Source organism: Achroia grisella, unplaced genomic scaffold (assembly GCF_030625045.1).
Source record: "Achroia grisella isolate CSIRO2021 unplaced genomic scaffold, CSIRO_AGI_Agris_v1 utg794, whole genome shotgun sequence".
NCBI lineage: Eukaryota > Metazoa > Arthropoda > Insecta > Lepidoptera > Pyralidae > Achroia > Achroia grisella.
In genome coordinates this window covers 3,012,689-3,037,560 of record NW_026713026.1, presented here as the reverse complement: position 1 = coordinate 3,037,560, position 24,872 = coordinate 3,012,689, and the positions used below count along the sequence as shown (strand labels likewise).

The 24,872-nt window shown below is 34.6% G+C and overlaps 1 protein-coding gene across 9 annotated transcripts in view; it reads left to right on the top strand.

The window, feature by feature from the left end:
* Positions 1-24,872, top strand: part of LOC131851673 (patronin) — an 80,182-nt gene that overhangs the window by 41,020 nt on the left and 14,290 nt on the right. For 5 of the 9 annotated variants that reach the window (XM_059202197.1, XM_059202199.1, XM_059202200.1 and 2 more), the window contains exons 5-12: positions 239-480; positions 2,152-2,243; positions 8,926-9,051; positions 9,913-10,103; positions 20,693-20,749; positions 22,053-22,123; positions 22,577-22,826; positions 24,176-24,469. In XM_059202197.1, coding sequence (XP_059058180.1) covers positions 239-480; positions 2,152-2,243; positions 8,926-9,051; positions 9,913-10,103; positions 20,693-20,749; positions 22,053-22,123; positions 22,577-22,826; positions 24,176-24,469 — 1,323 coding nt within the window. Of the gene's footprint in view, positions 1-238; positions 481-2,151; positions 2,244-3,126; positions 3,247-5,558; positions 5,733-6,831; positions 7,087-8,006; positions 8,337-8,925; positions 9,052-9,912; positions 10,104-20,692; positions 20,750-22,052; positions 22,124-22,576; positions 22,827-24,175; positions 24,470-24,872 lie in introns of all 9 variants that reach the window. The other 4 variants (XM_059202203.1, XM_059202195.1, XM_059202198.1 and 1 more) reach the window with 4 other exon arrangements.

The window sequence follows — 24,872 nt, the reverse complement described above, 5'->3', positions numbered from 1 at the left end:
CTAATACTTTTTTTAAAATAATACATTAAAACAATAAAAAAACACTACACACACTACCATGTATTTGACACACACACACACGATGTAGATAGAAGTGTAGTTTCTTGGCAATAGAACCTGTTCGAATGTTCAAAATTATAAGTAATTATGGTCGAATTTCGTCAATTCGACGACCACTGCTAAATATAAAACTATAAATATGAATAAATGTATATGTGGGGTTTATTATATTTTCCAGGAGACAGGATCGCAGGTGCCAATGGTGAAAAGCCTGCAGGAGTTGTGCGACGGCACTGCGCTGGCGGCGCTGACGTCATTCTACTGTCCGGACGCGCTGCCTCGCTCCGCCGTCCGCGTGGGCCGCATGGCCTCCATACAAGACTGTCTCCACAACCTGAGGCTCGTGTACGACTTCTGCCAAACGTGCCTGCCGCACAACGTGTTCCATATGATGCCGGAGGACGTCACGTATATGCGAGGGTGAGAACATTTTGAAATGCCAAAGTACAAACTGCTTTTGCTTAGCCTATTCAAGTTTATTTGGATAGATTTTCTACGCTATTCAATAAGAATGTTACTAAATGCATATGAAAGTATATGCTGTACTTATAAATTATTGTGTCTGTATGTGTGTTTATTCTCCTTTGTTCTCTGAAACGGCTGCGCCGATTTTCTTTCTGATGTCATAATGAGCAACTTAAGCTACTTTTATTACAGAAATAATATGTTTTAAATAAAAAAAGGTCATATCTTACGCGGACGAAGTCGCAGATTACAGCTAGTTTATAATATTAGTACTGAAATTATATAATTTTTGGTAAAGAGGGATGTCCTTGATAGTTAGTTAATTATTTATTTACTATATTAACTTATTATTTATATACTCTCTGTTATCTTATAATGATATATCAAATTATATTTACGAGATCATAACACTGTAATACAATACATGACACTTCCTTTATGTTTCTGAATAAGCTATGGTGTATAGAGTCAAGTCATAAACCCGTAACCTAATATTGTCTATTGCTGTTTATGTAGTAGGCAAGTCTAGTCTCAACTATTATTATATGAATTGAATTTAATCGCGAGATGGACCTAGTTTTTACCCGACCTTTTATGTATATGGATAATGATTATCACTTTCCATTGATGAGTGTAAAATACAATTTAGATACTTATAATATTTATATAAAATACCTAAGAAAAGTAGGTAGAAAGTGAGCATTGCACTTATTACTTTAATCCTAAATTTTATAAATAAGCTAGCGACCCATTCCGGCATTGCACGAATGTATTACAAAACAGATTTTCTCGGCTTGTTCTATACTATAACACGCATGTATTATACATATAAACTTTCTTCTTGAATCACTTTATCTTTTGCTGAAAACTGCATTAAAATCCGTTGCGTAATTTGAAAGATATAAACGAACAGACAGCGGCGGCACTTTGTTTTATAATATGTAAAGACTAGCGGCTCGTCCCGGCAGATACGGGTACAGTTTTTTTTATAGGTATCCATATTTTTTTATAATAACAAATATAGCCTACGTTACTCAGTAACAATGGAGCATTATAGTAGTGATTTTTTTTTTATATTTTGGTAGTTTTCGAGTTTTTTCGTTACAAAAATACAGAACTTTTATTATGTTATTAGTGTTTTTCAAGGAATTATGAATATAATTTTTTTACACTCTTAAATGGAGAACAATAATATTCCTCTTCGATTACTAAACAAATGGTATCAATTACCTTCAGTGTCTTTGTTATTCTTTATCAGATGACGCAGTTTGTTTGCAACTGGGGCAAAGACGAATTAAGAACAGTTGTGAAAAAGACATTAACTATGAATGAATTACATGTTTATAGCTATATCAAAATATGTCATCTTTGTTCATTGATATGTGTTTTTCTTTATTCATGCGACTTCAAAGAATAGAATGATTTGAAACTTATCATATTTTATGTGTTCTGATATCATATATTTCTTAAACTGAGATAACATTTTAGTCATATTTTATAATAATAATAAATTATGTGATATGAGAGACTACATATAAATACGTTTAATGTGTATGAGTTAAGAAGTATGTGTCAATTCACACATAAAAAAACGAAATAATTATTTTTTATATATGTGCATTTCAGATCAATGCGACAAAATTTGGTAGCAATGCTTGCTGATCTCTTCAACATGCTCGAGGTGCATCCGGTCAAATCTGTCAAATATCCAGCAAGTGGTGAGTGCGATTGTAAATTCTAACACGTACATAACACGTCCGAATTCTAGTTCTTGTAATGCATGCTACAATGTACCTCTAATGGGAGTATGTGGTCATAATATCAAAGATTCTGTGCATACTAATGATTAAACATATAATTAAGCGACGGTATTATAGTATTGCTTATAAACTGGAAACATATGTAGGTAGAATCGGGCATTGTGGACTAATGTATAAATGTTATTTTAAAGAATATTTAAATATTGTATAATTTATATAAAATCGTAGTGTTATTATATTTATATAGGTACTTGATGGATTGGTTGTAAAGGATTTATTGATTTAAAAACCTGGTATGAACAGCTTTGTAATGAAAAATATCGATATGTAACTGGGTTAAAACAAATGAGAACAACAACAGTTTTTTCGTATGTAACTAGTTACTTTAGTACTACGAAGAATATTGGAGCGGTCCGATTCATTCATACTGCGTTTCTGGTCGGCATATCCTTTACTACTAATTCTGTGTGTATTTTAATTTAAAACGAAGAAATCGACGTAACATATATAGAGGTAAGTTATATTTGAGGTATAAGTAAACAAATAGCTTTGGAATAATGTTGTCACCCTGTCTCGCTTTGTTGTGCGCGTCCGCAATTCAGCACGCTCCCAACGTGGAGCGATGGTTTAGTGCGTGTTATAAAGCGACGCAATCTCGTCCGCTCTCGGTGTGCGGAAAGGGGTGGTACGGCACGTGACTACGGCTAGCACGTGGGCGCTGGTTGTGTCTACGTGTTGTAAAGCGATGCAGTCTCGTCCGCGCCCGGTCCCCGGGTGTGTGCGGGGGCGGGGCGCGGCACGTGACTGCGGGCTAGCACGTGGGCGGTGGTTGTGTCCGCAGCGTGCGGCGCCAGCAACGCGCACGGCGTGCGGCACAAGCGCTGCCTGCCGCCGCCGCCGCCCGTGCCCATACCGGACCTGCGCGGGGACCAGCCCGGGCCCGCGCTGCCGCCCTTCGCAGGTACCGCATCATCTGGTGCTCGTCTCACTGTTTGTGTGTTCGTGTTGTACGTCGTTGGCTCGGTGTTCGCTTTTCAAATGTATACCGCAAGTATAAGTCAGCGTGAATAAGAACGAATAATAAAATGAAATTTGGTTACATTAATTAACGATAAAGAACTTAAAGGCTCTAAAATGCGATAGGATTGTATTTAATATCATTTGAGTTTGTATTCCAGTATACGATAGAAGCTAGTTAAAATGTTACACAGAAATTATCACTTCGATTTGATCTGGACTATAACATCAGTAGTAAAAGTCAGCCTGTAGACTGTGTAGTTGTCTCTTATGATCATATAATTTTTATATGTGCACAATGTACAGTACATGTTATATCCGTTTAAGAAATCGAGTTTATGAGTTAATAAGAAATAGTGCAGTATGTATGAGAAGTTTTAAAATTATATTTAAAACGGTTCTTAAGCGAAACTTCCTTAGTTTCATGAATAGCCTTACATATCTATAACTGGATATCATTGTGAGTTTTATAGAAAACTAATAGATTCTATACTTCCGAATACACTGACGCTAACTTATGCTTGTGAATTTCTTGAAATTGGAAAGTCGATACGCACCCTATTTATGACCGTTGCACTTGCAAGTTTTAAAGATCACTGTCAGTGTCAGCACAGTGGGTGTATCGACTTCTTTTTATGTTTCTTTTTCATGTATTTTTTACAGTTTTGGTGTAAACTTTGCCGGGTGTTTATTTATTAGTAAACAAATTAAATATGTATAATGTTAATATACTTAATAAACTAGTATAAAATATGGCGTTGAAGTATGTTTAATACTCAGAATATCATTTCCGTGTGTAACAATATAAAAATAAAATATATCAAACTTAAGTCTATTTAAAAATTTATTTTATGACAATTTTATTTCTACTTTCAATTGAAAATTGAATACCAATACCAATGTGATATAACTTAGAACTCGTTATTCATAAAAGAACCAAATGTATTTTAGCTAATAAAGTATTTTATCACATTCTTTCCAATTAAGAATGTAGCTCGAAATAGGTCAGAACAATTATGACACGTTTGTACATTTTTTTAATATGGGAATAAAGCTACAAATATCTTGTAAAAAAAACCTACGTAATCCTATAGCATATAATGCGATATTCTCGACAAAATCTAAAACAAAACGAAATAATGTTTCTTCGACCGCAAACCAGTTGGTTACGCCCCCATCGTACGGAGTGATTGGTTCGTGGGTGCGCTGCTATACTTGGGTTTTGTTTTTTTTTTTAACCTTTATACATGATTACATATGATATTGATGTATCTTTTTATGTTATTATCGTGTGATTTATTTTGCTGCTAAACCTTGTGTTAAATTTTTTTAATACAGAAATTGTGTATATTTTTTTCTTTAAGTCTTTAGCCTTTATATTTTATTAATTTAGCGTGATTTTTAATAATTTAGGTACTTGATACAACTGTTTTTACTATGTATAATATTAGTATTGCTTTTCTTAACATTGTAGTGTGCTTCTGGTATAATTAACACTTCTGAAACAAAAGCTTTTCTAACAAGTGATTTTATTATATATTTTTTTCTTCTGCATGCAGTGTGAAGGCTTGGAGCTGTGGCTAACTTTTTATTTTTTAATTTAACATTAATGGAGTCATTGGCATTATGTCCTCAGGACTCCCATATTGTAGTGTTACGCACCGTAGTAATGTAGTGTTGATGTTTTTGTATTTTACTTTTGCCACTTCGCCAGTATTCGTATATATTTTTTAACATTAATTTGTTAGTGTGCAATAATCTCAAAATGGTTTTAGTTTGTTAAGGTAAGTTTTTAATTATTTGATGAGTTATGTATAATATTTCTGAAGGCTATTTGGTATTTATGGTTTAGAAATTTGTTTCAAAATATGCTTCATTAATTACATTGAAATTTTTAACTATTGTCATATGGAATATTTACAGATTTTTATGAATATATATAACAAATATTCATATATTAAAGTATTTTTGTAAAATAGGTTTTTATAATAAATGTCATTGTATTTCTCTGTGATCTATTTTGGACGAGTATTTCAATTCGATTTTATTTTTTAATTCAAAACAAATTCTATATCTGTATTTATTATCTGTTTCTTTACGAAATTGGTCCTAACTTAATATTGTCGACATTTAATTATTATATTTTTTAACTTCAAATTATTATTCGTTAGTTTCATAACTCATTCTTTCGGAATGTTCTAAGTAGCAGGAATCTCCCGTCGTGTGTATGTATGTAACAACAGAGTGTGTTCCCAGTGCCACGTTCGCCGTCCGCGATGGGTGCGGCCGGAGGGCGCGGCCGCAGCGGGCGGTCGGCGTGCTCGACGCCCGAGCGGCGCAGCTGCAGCCCGGCCTCCGCGCGGGACGACTTCGTAGTGCATCGCGGCCGACCAGTCACCACTCTGGCCTCGCTCGCGCGCCGGGATGACGGTACGTTGCACACTAATCTCGACTCTCGCTCAAAGGGATACGGTATATAGTCATTTGCGTGGTTAACGGTTCGTTACACACTAATCTAAACTCTCTCCCAAAGGGATACGCTACGAAGTCGTTTACATGGGTATCTCTGACGTATCTAAATCTGTTTTTCTGTTTGAAAAGTAGCAGTGAAATTATAGAGTACGGACGTATACTGTTTAAGTTCTCAAGAACGGGAACGTTTCAGAGATACCACGGCCTTTGCAATGTGCTCAGTAGCCGAAGGGGGGTAAGATGGCAGATTGCCTTCCTCCGTGTCGTCAGTCGTCAGTTGACTACAGAGACAATTTATATTAATGTTATTTTTTCATTATTTATGTATGTTAGTTTATGTGGTATTTATAATATATGTCATTAATAGCCTGAAATAAATAATATTGTATTTGTCCAGAGATAGTGAAACAATCGAAATTTGTGGTAACGTTTTCTAAACTATTTCAACAGAATATTTTTGTTATATTACGGTAAAGATAGTAATGTGTTACGTGTCCCGACGACGATCGTGCCGTCCGACACGCCACCCGTACTGAGCCGTACGGCTGGCGTTTCCGACGGCACTTTCAACCGTTTTTAACCATTTTCTCAGTTCAGTTTTACTACATTATAGTAATAATAATGTGTGACGTATGCAGGCACTTCTCGACCAAATACTCCAATAGATTACTGCTATTGAGTAAAAACAACATATGCATGATGACTAGGGCCCTCACAGGACACTGCAAATTAAACAAGCATATGGCTAAACTAGGCCTATGCACGACAAGTATCTGCAGATTCTGCCAAACTGAAGAGGAAACGCCGCTTCACATCCTATGTGGTTGTAGCCCACTCATGCATAAACGAAATATCTCCTTTGGAAAGTTTACACTCTTTCCCGAGGAGATAAAAACGATCGCTCCTAAGAATATCCTTCAATTCTTGTCCCTGACGGGTCTAGGTAGCGAACTCTGAAAAGGGCGAGCACAATAGATCTATGTAGGTCGCAGTGCTACAGGTGCTACACATCTGACAATAGCCCAAACAATCCAATAAAAAAAAAATATATATGCAGGCACGTCCGGGTGGCGGGAAGAACCGGCAGCCGGGCGGCCCAGTACGGGCGGCGCGTCGGACGGCACGTTCGCCGGGCGGCGGTCGCGGCGCTCGTCCGTGTCGGACGACAGCCAGCTCACGGTCGAGAACTTCGGCGGCTCGCAGGACCGGCTGCACTTCGCCGGACGCAACCCGGAGAAGGAACTCGCCACGCTCGCCTCGCTCTCGCAGCACGGACACCACGCGCCTGCGAGGAAGATCTCCGCTCCGGCCGGTCGGTGACACGTTTTATTAATATACTAGCCGGTATCCTCTACTTCGTCCGTGTGGAATAGTAATAATAATAGCCCTGGACAATTCACACAGCTTCCCAAATAAGCACAACTTGTGTTATGGGGATAATTAATAGATATACTTAGATATTTTTTTTATGTTTATTTCATCGAGGAGAGATACACACACGAGTGAATTAAGAAATTCTTACTATAATATATGAAGGTGACGAAATAATATATTTGATTGCTTGATATACTATATTTTTACCAGATATATTTGGTAAACAATGTTGATAATTATATTTATGGTCATTTAAAAATTATATTGTTAATAAAACAAATCTATACCATAATAAATAAACAGTTAACACAAATACATTATTTTCTAATTATATATTAATTTTATGCAATGTTATTATGTTAAAAATGACATACTAAATTCCCACTGACTATTTACAAATATTTTACATATAATTTCACAATCAATGACTACTAAGTTGTATAAATTAAGACACATAATCTGCAGTAGTATAGTTTTTCGACTAAATTAATATTATTTATTAAAGTAGTCTAACGAGTTTTATGTGATATGCCTAATTTCTAGATTTCATTATATAACTATTTGCATAATTTATGAGGAAATATATTTTTTTATTGAAACTCGACAGTATTACGTCAAATTATTACATTTAACATTTCACTAACTAACACAGATGGTCATAATGAGTGTACGCGAAATCGTTACACTCACGGTCATCGCGTGAGAGACACTGGGCGCGACGGACGCGCGCCCACTCATAATAATTATATTAAAGTAATGAGCCCCACTCGTATTACGTGCGTGATGCTTCGATGAAGGGTTTTGTGCCGCGCTCCGTATCGGCCGACGGCCGTGTAACACTATTCGATTATCTTCTAGGCCCTCTCGACTACAATCCACCGTTGCGAAGCTCGAGACAGGACATCCGAGGCTCCATCCAGTTGTTCCACGGCGACTACCAAAATGGCCAAGAAGAGAAACCGAAGGTTGAGCGGCAGAATTCGCAGTCGAATGCGGATGAACAGCCGTACTATCCCATCAGGAGGCAACTCAGCAGCGACACCATCACGCTCAACCAGAACTTCGGGTTCAATTACAAAGGCGGCGGGGATGGGTTCTTCCTCAACGAGCGGGATTCGACGGACGGTGACGCCACAAAGACGAGTTTCGCGGACTTGACTAAGATTAGGAGTAACGGTGATCAGAAAGGTTTGTGATTGTGGTGGTCGTGGTTAGAGAACTTGGTTTGACTGTGTTCCGTTTGACGTACATTTTTAATACGTATCTTATAAAACGGTTCTGTTTGCAATATAGCAATGATTTAGCTATATTTGTGAGGTACATGGCTACTATTTGGCCCAGCGCTAGTAGAGTTACCATCAAAGAAGTTGAAGTGTAAAATGTGATAATATATGGTAGCCATATAAAACGGTTGTCAAAACAAGCTAGGTCCTTTAACTACTTCGGTTTTATTCATTTTAAAGACGTATTCTTGAATGTTGTTTGAACGCTTTCTATGTTCGCGCTTGGAATGCACAAGCTTAGCGCTGCACAACTGCTGTAAATACGTGACGTATAATTATTAAAACTATGTTATTATTAATAGTAAATAACACACGTAATTACATGTAGTCTGTTGTAGCGCTCACTGGACCACATATTCCCATTACCTCAGTTCAAAACGCGACATAACACTGCAATTTTTATTACTATTAGAATTTATAATATGCATGCTTGGTTACTAACCTGAATGCGTTTTATATGACTGATATTTTAATGGTTATTGATTAATCAACAGGTCTTCAGTCTCAGTTCAGTCAGGAGTGTGAACCGAATGAAAGGCGGAAAAGCACGACGTTCGCCACACCACCAGCAAACACGACTACGTGGCAACAACAATTCATGCAACAAGAACATCATCCTAGTTAGTGAAAATTATATACATATATTTTTTAAGTATAGGCTAGTTTATACTATCAACTGTATGTAAGTATATGATATGTATGTAATATTGTGAATTAATGGTATACTAACACGACTTCATGTAAATGTAAAGGTCAATAACAATGAGGTCATTCCCCTGACATTGAAATAAAAACCGTATGATTCACATATATTTCTGAGTGACAATCGCAGTGGCAGAAACACACTTAACAAATAAACTAATTCGAGAAACGGAGGACATGTCAAGTGTTGCATGCAAACGACGTGGACAAATTACATGTCTCTAACATAAATTCATTCATTTATGAATAACTTGATCCATTTTTATTGCTGAGAATGTAAGTTATTTTGCGTATTATACAGTAATATATACTTATATTATAGCTTGTGGACGTACGGGTGAAAGGCACACAAATAACTGAAACATAGGTAACTTACCAAGATATTGGATAAAACAATTAATTATAAGAAAATGTCGAGTATGATTATTACACTGACTTGAATGATAAATGTCATGCTTTTTATAATGAAAAATATTGTAAGCTCAATTTTTGAAGGGATTTTGCTATCTTTTTTAACATCTTTTGTATCTATTTCTGATGGTCTGTAACTAACTTTTTATATTGTAATACACTTTCCACTATTTCATAACTAAAGCTTACAAATTAAGTCAGATTCGAAATTTTGTCGGGGTGCGGGGTGAAATAATAAATATTGATACCCAAAGTAAATTAAAATACAAAATTATTACCCGTGTTGTTTATCGTATTATAAAAGAGTTCAAATATGTGTATGCAAATGTGCAAGTCAAAAAAAAATAACAAAATGTAATATTTCCTAGACGGTGCAGAAGTGTCCGAAGAAATGACGGCGGGTGGTGGCCAGGCGATGGCGGCGCAACTGAACAACATCCGACTTAAACTGGAAGAGAAGCGACGGCGAATAGAGCTCGACAAGCGACGTATGGAAGCCGCCGTCAGTCGACAGCGGCTGCAGCTCGGACAGCAGGCCTTCCTGCAAGCTGTCACCAGGGTGAGTACACACATTTGAATAGAATAAAAAAACCTTTATTCAAATAAACTTAAATCTAAGCACTGTTGTCTGCATACCCTTATTTACACACCACTCAAAAAACATAGTATTAAAATAATCATGACACAAGGAATGAATGAAATCTCTGAAACTAGATTTTGTAATTGAATTAATATCTACGCCAATCGTACTTACTACTTTATACTTGTTACAATCTTTTGCATTTTTACACACCAGTCAAGAAATTTAATATTAAATTATATTAAAGTAATGACACGAGGAATGAATGAAATTGACATATATGGTCTTCTAACTCTGAAACTAGATTTTTTTAATTTAGTTAATACCTACGTCAATCGTACTTACTATTCTATACTTGTTGAAGTCATAATCATAAAAGATAATATTTTGTTGTGTTTTCGATTACCTTAAATGTAAGCATATAATGTCATTGTAGCCCATTCAAATGTTATTGTAATGATTAATCTGCATATAAATTGACGTCAATGAGAACAATCTAATTTTTCGATTGAAATTATTATAGATTGTTATTGTTTGTTCTTCACATTGTGAAATCAAAAGCTAGTATATATATTCTTAGTTTTTTTTAATATATATAGTGATAATTCAGCTTTAGTTCGATTAATTTGTTACGTAATATATACTCGTACATTAAAATAGTTTTTTAATCATTTTAATAACTTTAAGTTTCTTTTCGGATGGATTTTTATGTAGTGTGTGATTAGACATTTTTTTTTTTTTTTAAGTAATGCATTGATGAAGTGTGCTCTTGGGTAGTTATAATGGTGATGGTGAACAAATTAACAATGTGTTTGGTTTGAAAGATATGGATGTGGTGATAAATCAAGGTTTGGTAGATGTGTGAGAAGTAGTTATAGTCAATATGACTATATTATTGTATTTTTGTATTTTAAACCAGTACAAATATTACTTAACATGTTATAATAGTGATAATAATTTTATTATGTTTTTTAAATAATGTTTTATTGTAACAGACTACACATTTAATGCATGTACATGAAACTAAATAATCAAATTTCTCATATTATACTTTTTGGATCTTCATAAATAGGTTACATGCTTTCCAGGCTTATCCTGATGATATTGAATATTATTTCATGTATGATTCATCATATTATTATAATATTTTTAAGAGTTATAAATAATTGAACTTTTTTTGTCTTCTGTGATGATTAAAAAATGTTATAATATGCAATAAATTAAATGTGATTATTTAGTTTTATGAAACACCTTGATGATTACACATTTAACTAATGCGACGATACTGTTTCAACTAATATATTATAAAATATATCTTTCTATTTCTTTTTTATTAGGATGCATATTTGCATTACCAGCTGGCCTCTTTGGTGAGTGGCCGGTTTTAAATTCGCCCTCGAGTTTAATTTTAGTAGTTTTTATTAATTATTATTTACCTTTTTATTCTTATCACTTGTAATATATCGTTCAGAATTTATACAATTCAATTTAGTTCCGTACACGCTTTACACAGCTTTCATTGGAAACTATAAACATTTTGAACATATAAAGTTTAAACGTTTTTTAATATAGACATCGTGTAGTGTTATTGATCTTAGGTCATATTTTTAAGATATAATATTTTGAATATCGATTCGATGCTTAATGCTAGTTACTTAGTTCCTGATATATATATATATATATATATATAAATATCCCCTTGGGCACTTTGTGGCTCAGACGTGCCGTATAGGTAGTTTTTTGTTGATCCTTTTTCACTTGTTGATCCGGAGGCCTTTTGTTGATCTAATGCCAGATGACCATATATAAATGTTGATCCGTTTTGAGCCACAACTGTCACGACGAGTAATAATAATAATTACGCGATTTATACACGATTTTATACAAATCCACCTTTTTGGCATACGAGCAGTTCTTGATCCAATTCAAACGGGCCAATCAGGGTGCAGCATTTGCCAAGGGCTTCCTCATTGGCACGTTTGGGCTACTACATTATGGCTACAGTAACTTAATAATGTCTAGCTAGTATTTCAAGAATAATAGTCTATCTAATCTAAATATTCATAGAAATCAGTCTGGAGTAACGTGACTCCAGATCAAACCTCAATACTTATTATTTTTTTGGACGGGAATCTTTTCTTTTGTAACAACGTTACTGAGCGAATAAAGAGAAGACGCAACGGCGGATCCAGGGGGAGCGTCATGGAGGTCATGGGAGTCATGGGGGCGTCATGACTCTCCCCCTTAGCCCAGGACTTAGGTAGACCACTAATTGAACTAAAAAATAATGAAACAGCAAATTTTTTTGCACGATCGGAGTGTTGGTGCAGTAGTATTAATTATAATTAAACATTGTTACTTAAAACATATCAGTTAAAGTACTATAACACTAAAAGCAAAATAGGTATTTTCAAAATACTTTTTCAAAATAAATTACCCTTTGAGTTTTTGTCCAAACCTCAGATATTTTATTTATTTTAGGTATATCAATCATTACATAGTATAGTATAGTATAGTATAAAACAAAGTCGCTGTCGCATCTAACAAGTACATAAATAAAGAAAGAAGACTTTTTGGCTCTGAATATATTTCAAAAATCAATTACTTGTGTTAATCAATTTACATACTCGTTCTTATTTCATAGTATAGTGTTTTGATCCGAATATATACAGATACCGTAACGGTCTATTAATTATGAATTTATTATACCTAACCTAGATATTTTATTTTGACGAAACTCCGTGTAGTAGTAGTATCCGATAAAGGTATGCGAACCCTAAGTATTATTTCAAAATGACCAGTAATTTCGAAGAAATAAGCCTTTGAATTTTGAATTTTGATTTTAATAAGCCTTTGAATCAACTTACCAAACGGACGCTCAAGGTTCGATTCCCGCCACCGATTTTTTTTGTTATTTTTTTTTGTCTTTATTCTAATTTAACTATTTTAATAATTAAATGAATTTAATCGAACAAAACGTTGTTAAGTATTCAATTAATTTTAATTTACATTACCTATTGTACTTTCTAAATTGTAAAGCAGCTAACAATTATAGTAAGATCTTATAAATAACTAACACAACAAGTAAAACATTTTAAATGTATTTTCTTTATTATTACAAATATTTTTTATGCATAATATAATAGTTAATATCACTTAAAATTAATTTAATACTTAACAACGATTTTATCGATTAAATTCATTTAAATATAACCCATAAATGTATAAATATTATATATAAATAAATACATAATGATCTGATAATCATATTATAAGTACAGTCTCAAATTGAAAGTAAGAAAAACAGAAAATATAGAGAGAACTATAGGGATATAACAGAAAGATGTGAAAATTGGAGAAGGACAGTAAAAAAGTTACAAATTTAAATAATGTTCCCGCAATTTCTGTTTAAATGAATTTATTACATTATTATATATATTAGGCATACGACTAGCCTTATGACTGTTACTTTTTTTTTTAATCTATACATCTATACATGTAAATAAAATTGGAGTGTCTGTTTGTAATATTGAAATAACCGTTTTTACTACTTGCATATGAATATAAATACGGTATACACCAAAATAACGCATTTTACAAGTTTTGTCTGTCTGTCTGTCTGTTTGTTCCGGCTAATCTCTGAAATAGCTGGACCGATTTTGACGGGACTTTTTTTTGGCAAGTAGCTGATGTAATAAGGAGTAACTTACGCTACTGTTATTTTAGAAAAATAAAATAAAATTTCACGCGGACGAAGTCGCTGGGGCCAGCTAGTCTATAGATATACCGAGATTTAATATTTAAGTTGCTATTATGTTGTTGACAAAATTTTACTGTAATGTTACTATTACGTTATCCTACACAATTTGTATTATTTTGGATGAATAAATAAATAAATAAATAATAATCTATACATCTATACATATAAATAAAATTGGAGTGTCTGTTTGTAATATTGAAATAACCGTTTTTTACTACATGCATATGAATATATATAAGGTACATATACCAAAATAACTATTTTTATAATTTTAGTCTGTCTGTCTGTCTGTCTGTTTGTTCCAGCTAATCTCTGAAATGGCTGGACCGATTTTGACGGGATTTTTTTTGGCAGGTAGCTGATGTAATAAGGAGTAACTTAGGCTACTTTTATTTTAGAAAAATAAAGTTAAAAACCACGTGGACGAAGTCGCGGGTACAGCTAGTGTATAATATATTAGAGATACCTACGTGTTTTTTTATTGATGACTAGCTGTACACGGGATTTCGTCCGTGTGGAATTTCACTTTATTTTTCTAAAATATAAGAAGTTAAATTCCACGCGGACGAAGTCGCGTGTACAGCTAGTTATCGGTAGTCTAGCGATTTAGCTAGCACACCGCTTTGATTCCTGCTTGGTGGTCGAGGGTTCGATTCCTCGCACGCTGCAAACATTTGTATTCATGAGTATGATTGTTTGTAACGGTCTGGGTGTTTTCTATGTATAGATAATATATATGTATTTACCACAAAAAATCTTTGTATTTATATCAGTTGTCTAGTACCCATAACATAATCTTCAGCTAGCTTAACTTGGGTCTAGACGAAGCTGTGTGAATTGTCTTGAGATTACTATTATTACTATAATAAATCTTTTCAAATCAGCCGATGTTTATTTTTGCCATAATACGTGCTGTTACCATGTGATAATATTACGTACGTACTTATTAAACTATTAACTTATTATTAAATTATTAACTATTTATACTGTTTTAAATGTGATGCGTTCATTATTTATATTTCCTTTGAATTAAAGACAAATGTATATATATATATACATTTATATAAACTTGCACACTTAGTTGATCCAGCCACGATCCGTAGATATTGCTGATTCCACTGTCTCTCTCTTTCTACCACTATAACGGTAGCGTGGCTGAACGGCAACATGTTGCCGTTCCGCGTTCTACCACTATCTTTGTATTCTAATATGCGATGTTGCCGTTCCGGCCGAGACCATGCGTTGTTGCCAAATGTATTCGTCGATAGTAGTAGATACTCGATATATATTTTTTCAACAATTTCCTGCAATAGTGAATCCGTATCGGCAAAATTTTTTAAATGCACAAAGATTTTTTGGCTCTGAATATATTTAAAAATCATTTACTTGTGTGTTGATGAATTTATATACTAGTACATGAAGTACCTAATACTTGTTTTGATTTGAATAGGTAGCGATATTATGAATTTATTATACGTAATCTAAAGATTTTGACGAAATAAAAGTAATTAGTTATCTGTTAACCTTGACTTCATGCTGGCACCAGTATTATCAGATGATGAACATACTCTTCGAAAACTTACAGCAGAAATATCGTGTTTGGACTCATTAGATAGGTCTCGATGAATAGAGTTTAAAAAACTTAAAATAAATGGTAAATTAGAAATAATGTATAAATACCCCTTACGTAAAATTCAACCACTTTAAACTTAATAATAATAATAATTAGGAAAAGAGAAAAGCTATACATGCACTGAAAGTAATTGATGCCTTCCACACAATATTTTCAGTATTAAACAACTCTGTTTGTTCAGTAAAAGTGTAAATACACTGGTAACCTTTAATCATATTTTATATGCAAACATTACATATACAAACCCTAAAGTTTTATTTCAGAATGGCCAGTAGTTTTGAAGAAATAAGTCTTTGAAATTGTACGTGTAACTTATATATATACTAGTTTTTTCACCATAACAAACAACACCAATATGACCTAGTTAGTAGTTTACCTGTGTACCATTTAATAATAATAGTAATCTCAGGACAATTCACACAGCTACATCTAGACCCAAGTTAAGCTAGCTGAAGATTATGTTATGGGTACTAGACAACTGATATAAATACAAAGATTTTTTTCGTAAATACATATATATTATCTATACATAGAAAACACCCAGACCGTTACAAACAATCCTACTCATGAATACAAATGTTTGCAGCGTGCGAGGAAACGAACCCTCGACCACCAAGCAGGAATCAAAGCAGTGTGCTAGCTAAATCGCTAGACTACCGACAACTAGCTGTACACGCGACTTCGTCCGCGTGGAATTTAACTTCTTATATTTTAGAAAAATAAAGTTAAATTCCACACGGACGAAATCCCGTGTACAGCTAGTCATCAATAAAAAAACACGTAGGTATCTCTAATATATTATACACTAGCTGTTCCCGCGACTTCGTCCACGTGGTTTTTAACTTTATTTTTCTAAAATAAAAGTAGCCTAAGTTACTAGGTAGTACCCTTATTACATCAGCTACTTGCCAAAAAAAGTCCCGTCAAAATCGGCCCAGCCATTTCAGAGATTAGCCGGAACAAACAGACAGACGGACAAAAATTGTAAAATATGTTATTTTGGTGTATGTACCGTATTTATATTCATATGCAAGTAGTAAAAAACGGTTATTTCAATATTACAAACAACAGGCTTCAACATTCTCAAGTACCACAAAAAAGATGTTTTTTCTATCAAATAAACCGTTTTTATTAAAAACAAGCTGTTCCCGCGACTTCGTCCGCGTGGAATTTAACTTTATTTTTCTAAAATAAAAGTAGCCTAAGTTACTCCTTATAAATCAGCTACCTGCCAAAAAAAGTACCGTCAAAATCGGTCCAGCCATTTCAGAGATTAGCCGGAACAAACAGACCGACAGACAGACAGACAAAAATTATAAAAATTGTTATTTTGGTATATGTACCTTATATGTATTCATATGCATATAGTAAAAAACGGTTTTTTCAATATTACAAACAGACACTCCAATTTTACTTATATGTATAGATGTATAGATTATTATTTATTTATTTATTTATTCATCCAAAATAATACAAATTGTGTAGGATAACGTAATAGTAACATTACAGTAAAATTTTGTCAACAACATAATAGCAACTTAAATATTAAATCTCGGTATATCTATAGACTAGCTGGCCAAAGCGACTTCGTCCGCGTGAAAATTTATTTTATTTTTCTAAAATAACAGTAGCGTAAGTTACTCCTTATTACATCAGCTACTTGCCAAAAAAAGTCCCGTCAAAATCGGTCCAGCTATTTCAGAGATTAGCCGGAACAAACAGACAGACAGACAGACAAAACTTGTAAAATATGTTATTTTGGTGTATGTACCGTATTTATATTCATATGCAAGTAGTAAAAAACGGTTATTTCAATATTACAAACAGACACTCCAATTTTATTTACATGTATAGATGTATAGATTAAAAAAAAAGTCACAGTCATAAGGCTAGTCGTATGCCTAATATATATAATAATGTAATAAATTCATGTAAACAGAAATTGCGGGAACATTATTTAAATTTGTAACTTTTTTACTGTCCTTCTCCTTTTTTCACATCTTTCTGTTATATCCCTATAGTTCTCTCTATATGTTTTTCTTACTTTCAATTTGAGACTGTACTTATAATTTGATTATCGGATCATTATGTGTTTATTTATACATTTATGGGTTATATATTTATGTATGTATATTGTTATTTTTTTATAGAAATGTATATTTTGCTTTGTATTTATATATCTTTTTTTGACATTTCTTATTTATATTAGTGCACCGCCAATAATCTTTCGCTGCACCACTCATGGTTGCCTGGTAAATAACGCGGCAAGATATTAAGTCCGCCACATGTACAAATTTTTTTGTGCATTAAAGTTAAATAAATAAAAAAAATACAATACTGTTTAATGAAAATGCGTATTGTCTAGTGCTTTGAGATGTATCAAAATAAGGTCAACAAAAAAGTCCGTGATGGTATATGTCTATCTCTCAAGGATAACCAACAATAACCATTTTTTATCTTTTACATTTTACGGGAATTTTTTTTATCGTATGTTTCACTTAAAATCATGTAAACTATGCTATTATGTCATAATCTAAAGAAATAATAATATTTTATAGTGAAATATCCACTATAAAATAGTAATGTAAGTAGCAATGTAATTCGTTACGCGCGAATCAGGTGTTATAAGGTCAAAGGTCGGTGCACCCCGCGTATTTGATAAATAGTGCTTCTCTGGATGTCTTTAAGAGAAAATGGCAGTATGTACGTGTATATGTACAAGTCCTTAAGTGTTAAGTTTTTCAAATGTACAATAAAGAATAAATATTTTTAAGTACAGTACTTACGTACATTAATATAATACCTACTTTTTACTTGTATCTATTGTCATTAAAATTAAATTATAAGTTCTTAACTTGACCACGACTATGTGACCCTCTCTTGGCGCCAAAACGAGTGAAAAAATGAACAGCATACGACGACGACGCATACCTATAGAGTGGAGCAACTGCTTATTCAGTTTTATTCAACTATTTAGTCCCTCCACCGTTACAATGAATGGAGGCGCATATTACAATGTACGTAGCATTGCGAATATAAAATATCTAGATTAGGTATAATAAATTCATAATTGATAGTCCGTTACGGTATCAGAGCCAAAAAGTCTTCTTTCTTTGTTTATGTACTGTTAGATGCGACAGCGACTTTGTTTTATACTACACTATGTAATGATTGATATACCTAAAATAAATAAAATATCTGAGGTTTGGACAAAAATTCAAAAGGTACTTTATTTTGAAAAAGTATTTTGAAAATACCTATTTTGCATTTAGTATTTGAAATACAAAACACAAAACTATTTTTGTTTTTAGAGTGACATTTCTATGAATTCACTGTCGATAGCGAGCGGTGCGATGGAAAAAGATAACCGTTTATAAAAATATAATAAATAGCCCTGGACAATTAACACAGACTGATACTGAACTGATATAAATAGATATTTTTATTTTGTAAATACATATATAATATACATATAAAACACCCAGACCGATGAAAACAATCGATGACCGATGAGTACAAATGTTTGCACCGTGCGAGAAATCGAACCCGTGACCATCGGATGTAAAGCGGTGTGACCACCGAGGCAGTCGAAATATATAAATAATCTTATGAATTTAATTTATTCTAATTTGTTTGTGTGCGCGGGGTGCGGTGTACGGTGCTCCCCCCCGCCTCCACCGTTGCTAGAGCTTGCATGTATGGAGCATTGCGAATATAAAATATCTAGATTAGTAAATTCATAATTGATAGACCGTTACGGTATCTATATATATTCTGATTAAAATAAGTATCGCAGTAAGGACCAGTATATAAAGTGATCAACACAATTAATTGATTTTTGAAATATATATACAGAGCCAAAAAGTCTTTGTGTATTCAAAAAATATCTAATTTGTTTGTGTGCGCGAGGTGCGGTGTACGGTGCAGGGGGGACCCTGCCTCCACCGTTGCTGGAGCTTGCATGTATGGAGCATTGCGAATATAAAATATCTACATTAGTAAATTAATAAATTCATAATTGATAGACCGTTACGGTATCTATATATATTCGGATGAAAATAAGTATCGCAGTAAGGACGAGTATATAAAGTGATCAACATAATTAATTGATTTTTGGAATATATTCAGAGCCAAAAAGTCTTTGTGTATACCAAAAATTTAGCCGTTCGGAGCCATTCAGTCACGAATTATTAGTAAAAAAAGTGTCGAGTATATCGTACTATCGACGAATATATATGGCCGCATCGCAAAATAGAATGCGACGTTGCCATACCGCCTGAGATATACGCGATAGGTGTGAAGTTATTCAGTGCAAAAGGTGGAATCAGCAAGTGTTTCGCTTGTGGCGTGATCAACAAAGTGCCCAAAGAGGTGTTTATATATATATATATATATATATATATATATATATATATATCGCCTAATCTTATGTTGTAGATTGAGGCAGCTTTATTTTTAAATCATTATAATTAAAGTAATTTATATTTTGATATTCATTCTATTGCGTTGCGCAAAACCATATTTTTATAGTTATAAAAATTAATCTATTTTTGATTATAAAAATATTTGAATAAAGTTGTAATATAATAAAGAAATACAATATTTATCCATTATAATACATTCATAATAGATCAGTTATAGTATTTCTAATACATACATAGATGCAGTTTCACATTTTGATATTATAAAACAAAGTCACTAATTTAGCACCGTTAAGAATGACACCCACTATATATTTTGTTAATTGTGTACACTGTTTTAAAGCATGTTCCAGTTGATTGGTATATAATCGTCCACCCCCACTGTATATTACATCCTGTAAGAATCCGCTACACAGCTTTAGTGTAAAAAAGTATTATTCCGACATTGTCTCGTTATAAAGTGATTGTTTGCACATAAATAAGCAAAATTCCTTAAATGGCAACACTAGCCCTTAAAAAGCAACCATTTAAATTTCCCTCAAAATTTCACAATATCATATGAGCAATTTGGTATGTCTCAGTTTAGTATAGCTACCATAACACGTGAATTTCCGTAACGGACGATTCGTGTAATAAACCGGACGCCGTCTCAGTACCGCAGTGGCGATACTGCGTGGGTAAGGCTGGACTTATATTCCAATCAACTTCGGGCGCGATATGCGGCCGTTGTGACGGCGGGTGTGGGTGGTTGCAGGGCAAGGGCTCGCGGGCGGCCCCCGACGATGACAACAAGCCGGCCGACACGCAGCAGGTAACGACCGCCTCGCTGTATCGCAACACGTCCCTTGTCCCTTGTCTCTAGTCATATAACCTTCCTTTACATCTACACTCTTTCACGCACGAATCGGCTTAAACGCAGGAAGAAATGTGCATCTAGATTTACACACAGAGAACGAGACCACGTGCGCCGCCAGCTCGCGCGTCCAGCGTCTTTCAATAGTGCGTGCTTTAGAGTTTTTTTTTGTAAATTAATTATTGCAAAATCAATAAATAGAGTTATTTTAAATGAGAGTAAAATAACATGAAACAACGCGCAATCACGTGAGAAACAGTGAACACCAAAAATAGTAAAATGCAATCCTTAACAATTGTAAGTGCTAAATCGCGCGCGCTTATGATTAGTGCGCGCGTGAAAGAGTGTATCGTGTAAAGGCAGATAGTCTCTTAACTCTCGCCTAAAGCTCATTACAACTAGCCCCCTCCTATATCATATCGTATCCCCTCTCGGCTCTCAGTTCATCGTATATCGTCCGTCGCATCTAACCCATAGTTCATGCCATCTCGCCCTACGCCTTTCGCATCCTGCACATCATCCAACGCATCTCGCTCTTCGCATCACCTGATCGTTTCCCGACATCTTACGCCTTATTACGTCGGCTATAATCATAATTTTTAGAAGTCATTATCTCCTCTGTATTTAATTTTATTTTGAAATAAAATACATATGTGGTGTCCCAAGTGTAACGATGTGTAATTATTTTTGTTTTAGTGCAGCGGATCTAGTTATTCTGAATTTTGTATACGATCGTATAAAAGTCTATTTAAACTTTTATTTCCAGCACAGTTGTAACTGTTGTGTGGGTTTCACGGGATTTGCATGCAGTTAAGAATTATTGGATAGTTTCTTGGTTACCAATAGTTTGCATGTATTTATTACACTATTGGATCACTGTTGCATGATAATACTTTCCAAATTACTGTTTGTCACTTTCTTTACGGAATGCACGTAATTATAACTTGCGTGTATATTATATTTAAATCATTAAATTGTACCAGTACGCAGTTACTATAAAAATATTGAATGTTTTATAACTATAACGGAAATGATGGCGCCGGAACGTTTTAAAGAAAGAGCGATTATGTTTTTTCTATTGTTCGCCAAATCTCATGTCACACCATCTATAGTACGGTGTACAAATATTATTATGAACTATATTTATCAATAATATTGTTAATTGTTTACGGCTAATATCATTCCTTCTATATATATTTATAAATTTAAAATTTATATGTATATTCTTAATATTTTTTTAACATATTTTTGTGGATTATAGGACTTAGCGGATTCCCCGAACCAGACGGTGGATACAGTCGCGTTAGAACAGTACCAGCAATCCATTGCCAAGTAAGATAAACAATAATAAAAAATACTTTATTCTGTTTCTTTTCATATTTACCATTTTTTTCAGACACATATTGCATACTTAGTAGTAAAATGCACTAACTCAAAAATTGCAAAGTTCGGAAAAATTACTGTAACTGTAAAGTTGACTTTTAAAAATACCTATATTTTGCACTCAAACTGATGATTCATTTCGTTTTAGACTTCACGAATCTAAAGGATATACTTTCTCTTGTTCAATACAATAAAAAAATATACATGAGTAGGACTGTTTGTATTGTTTTGGATTTTATCTAAATATTAAATGTATTGGATATCTTATGTATCTATTGTTTAGCACAGGCTTTTATTCGGAATTGGACGGCGTTCTATTATATATTAATCTATATTTATATTCTATCAAGCACAAATGGCTGTGCACAAAATCAAATGGCAGCTAATACTAAATAATTGCAGAATGAACTCCAGCCTACAGGACATACAGAGTGACATCGCGCGGCTCGCCAGCCAACAGACGCAGTTGCAACAACAGCAGCAACAACAACAGATACAACAGCAACAACAACAGTTACAGCAACAGCAACAACAACTGCAGCAGCAACAACAACAGCAACTGCAGCAGCAACAACAAGCGAAGCAATTGTTTCAACCTCAACCCCCACAGTCGCCGTACCAACAACAGTATCAACAAAACATTCCACAACTGGTATGGCTTATAATAGCTTAATGCTTTTTTCCCCTCCGATGGATACCCCGTCCAATTCAAACGGGTATCGAAATTTCGACGGCCTGAGCCGAGGTTCAATCACTAGTGGTGCCCTCAAACTAAAATCGTATCCATCAGGCGGGGCTGTCTTTCAACCGTTCCATAAGTCCTTCCGCGGGTTTGTAGTGCCATATGGACTCACCCCCTATTGTCTGGTGAAGCTGTAATGACCAGCTGTGGACAACAGCTTCACTGGACGATAATGTTTCCACGCCAATATGTTTCACTTGTAATTAAACTAATAACTATAATTACAACTGTACGTAGTAATTAATTTATTTAGTTTTATGAATATTAATATACCTTAACTTTGCTGTAATAAATGCCAAAATTGTGTGTAATATATACTAATTCGGTATAGTACTCTCTGAAGAGATAAGTATAACGTACCAAGTATAATGTCTTCAATCTTACACACAACTGCATCTGGCTTTATCCAATTTCAACCCCCATCTCTTGCTATATACGCTGGTTTTGGACTTCTCTCGAACAGTACGCGATTTGCATAAAAAGCTACTATCCGAGGTTCTAGTGGGTATGCTTTTGCCATATATTCATTCCTACACTGGAACCTAAATGGTCTGGGGCAGTGCGGTTTCAGAGGAGCTTTCTCCACGTACACTTATATTGTGGAATGAACTACATACCGTGGTTTTCTCGAAAGATTACAGCATGGGTTTTTCAACAAGGGTATATTAAGGTTTCTTAAGAATCAGCAACGCGCACTTGTCACCCCTGGTATTTCAGGTTTACTATGGTAAACATTAGATGGACCGTATGCGATCATTTGCCACCATCGTAGTATAATAAAAATTAAATGAACTGTACAGTGATTAGTGCTGGCAGAGATTTATTTATTTAATAAATTAATTGACAACATATTTATATCTAATTATACGGTTTACGTAGATTGCACTCGTGCGCCGTCAGCTTTATTTCATAACGCATCAATAACTTATTACTAAAATCAGCTCACCAAACATTCTGTGCTCATCTATAATTACTCATTGACCATTAATTACCATAAACTTATCATTACGAAAAACTTTATATTTTAGTGGTAGATAGTAGATGTGCAGTGTAACAAAATCGTACACTATACTTAACTATATGAAGGTCGCTACATTCTAATTCTATTTATTAGAGAAGGTATGACTTTATAGACTTCAGAATCTCGGACCTTACCCAAAAATGAGTTTAAGAGATGCATTACTCGAGCAATGGGAGCTTTATTAGCATGGTGTTGGTAGCGTGCGCACCGTGGCTGAGTGGTTCCCGTAACATTGCAGCACAGCCAGTTCAGCTCGCAGCACAACGTGTCGCGGCCGGCGCTGGGCGGCGGGTTCGGGTCGACGCCGCACCTGCCGCGCGACCCGCACCCCCTGCCGCCCGCCCCCACCCCCAGCACCGACCCCGCCTACGACCCCTACCACTACCACCAGTACAGGGACATCGAGCCCGAGTACGGCCACCAGTTCTTCCTGCACGAGGCCCAGTCGCCCCCGCAGCGGCGCACGTGGGCCCAACACGCTCAGCAACAGCACTCGCAACACCACGACGCAGCCGAGCTGCGGGGCTGGCAGGTAGGTGTCGCACTTTGTAAGGTCCCGCGTCCCGGTTTCTGTACGTATCCTCTGTCAATATAATACATACGATTCGGTCGATCGTCTATAATAGCCTTAATGAACAATTAATACTAATCAATTTGTCAAAATCTGTGAATATTATTTATTATTGAAATACGAGTACAACTCAAAAGTAAATTTATGATATGTTGTTCTTAGATCGAGCACATACATAATCTGACCGCTTGATAGTTAAATCACACCATTATGTGTGAAAGCACCTACAAAGCTTCCTTATACTGTATTGGCACCATATATTGACAGACCCAGTGCAGTCTGATATTGCGAAAGGCACTTACACCCAGATTGCCGGCAATCATTAGATTAGTCTGTACGATACCATATTACATGTACCATACTA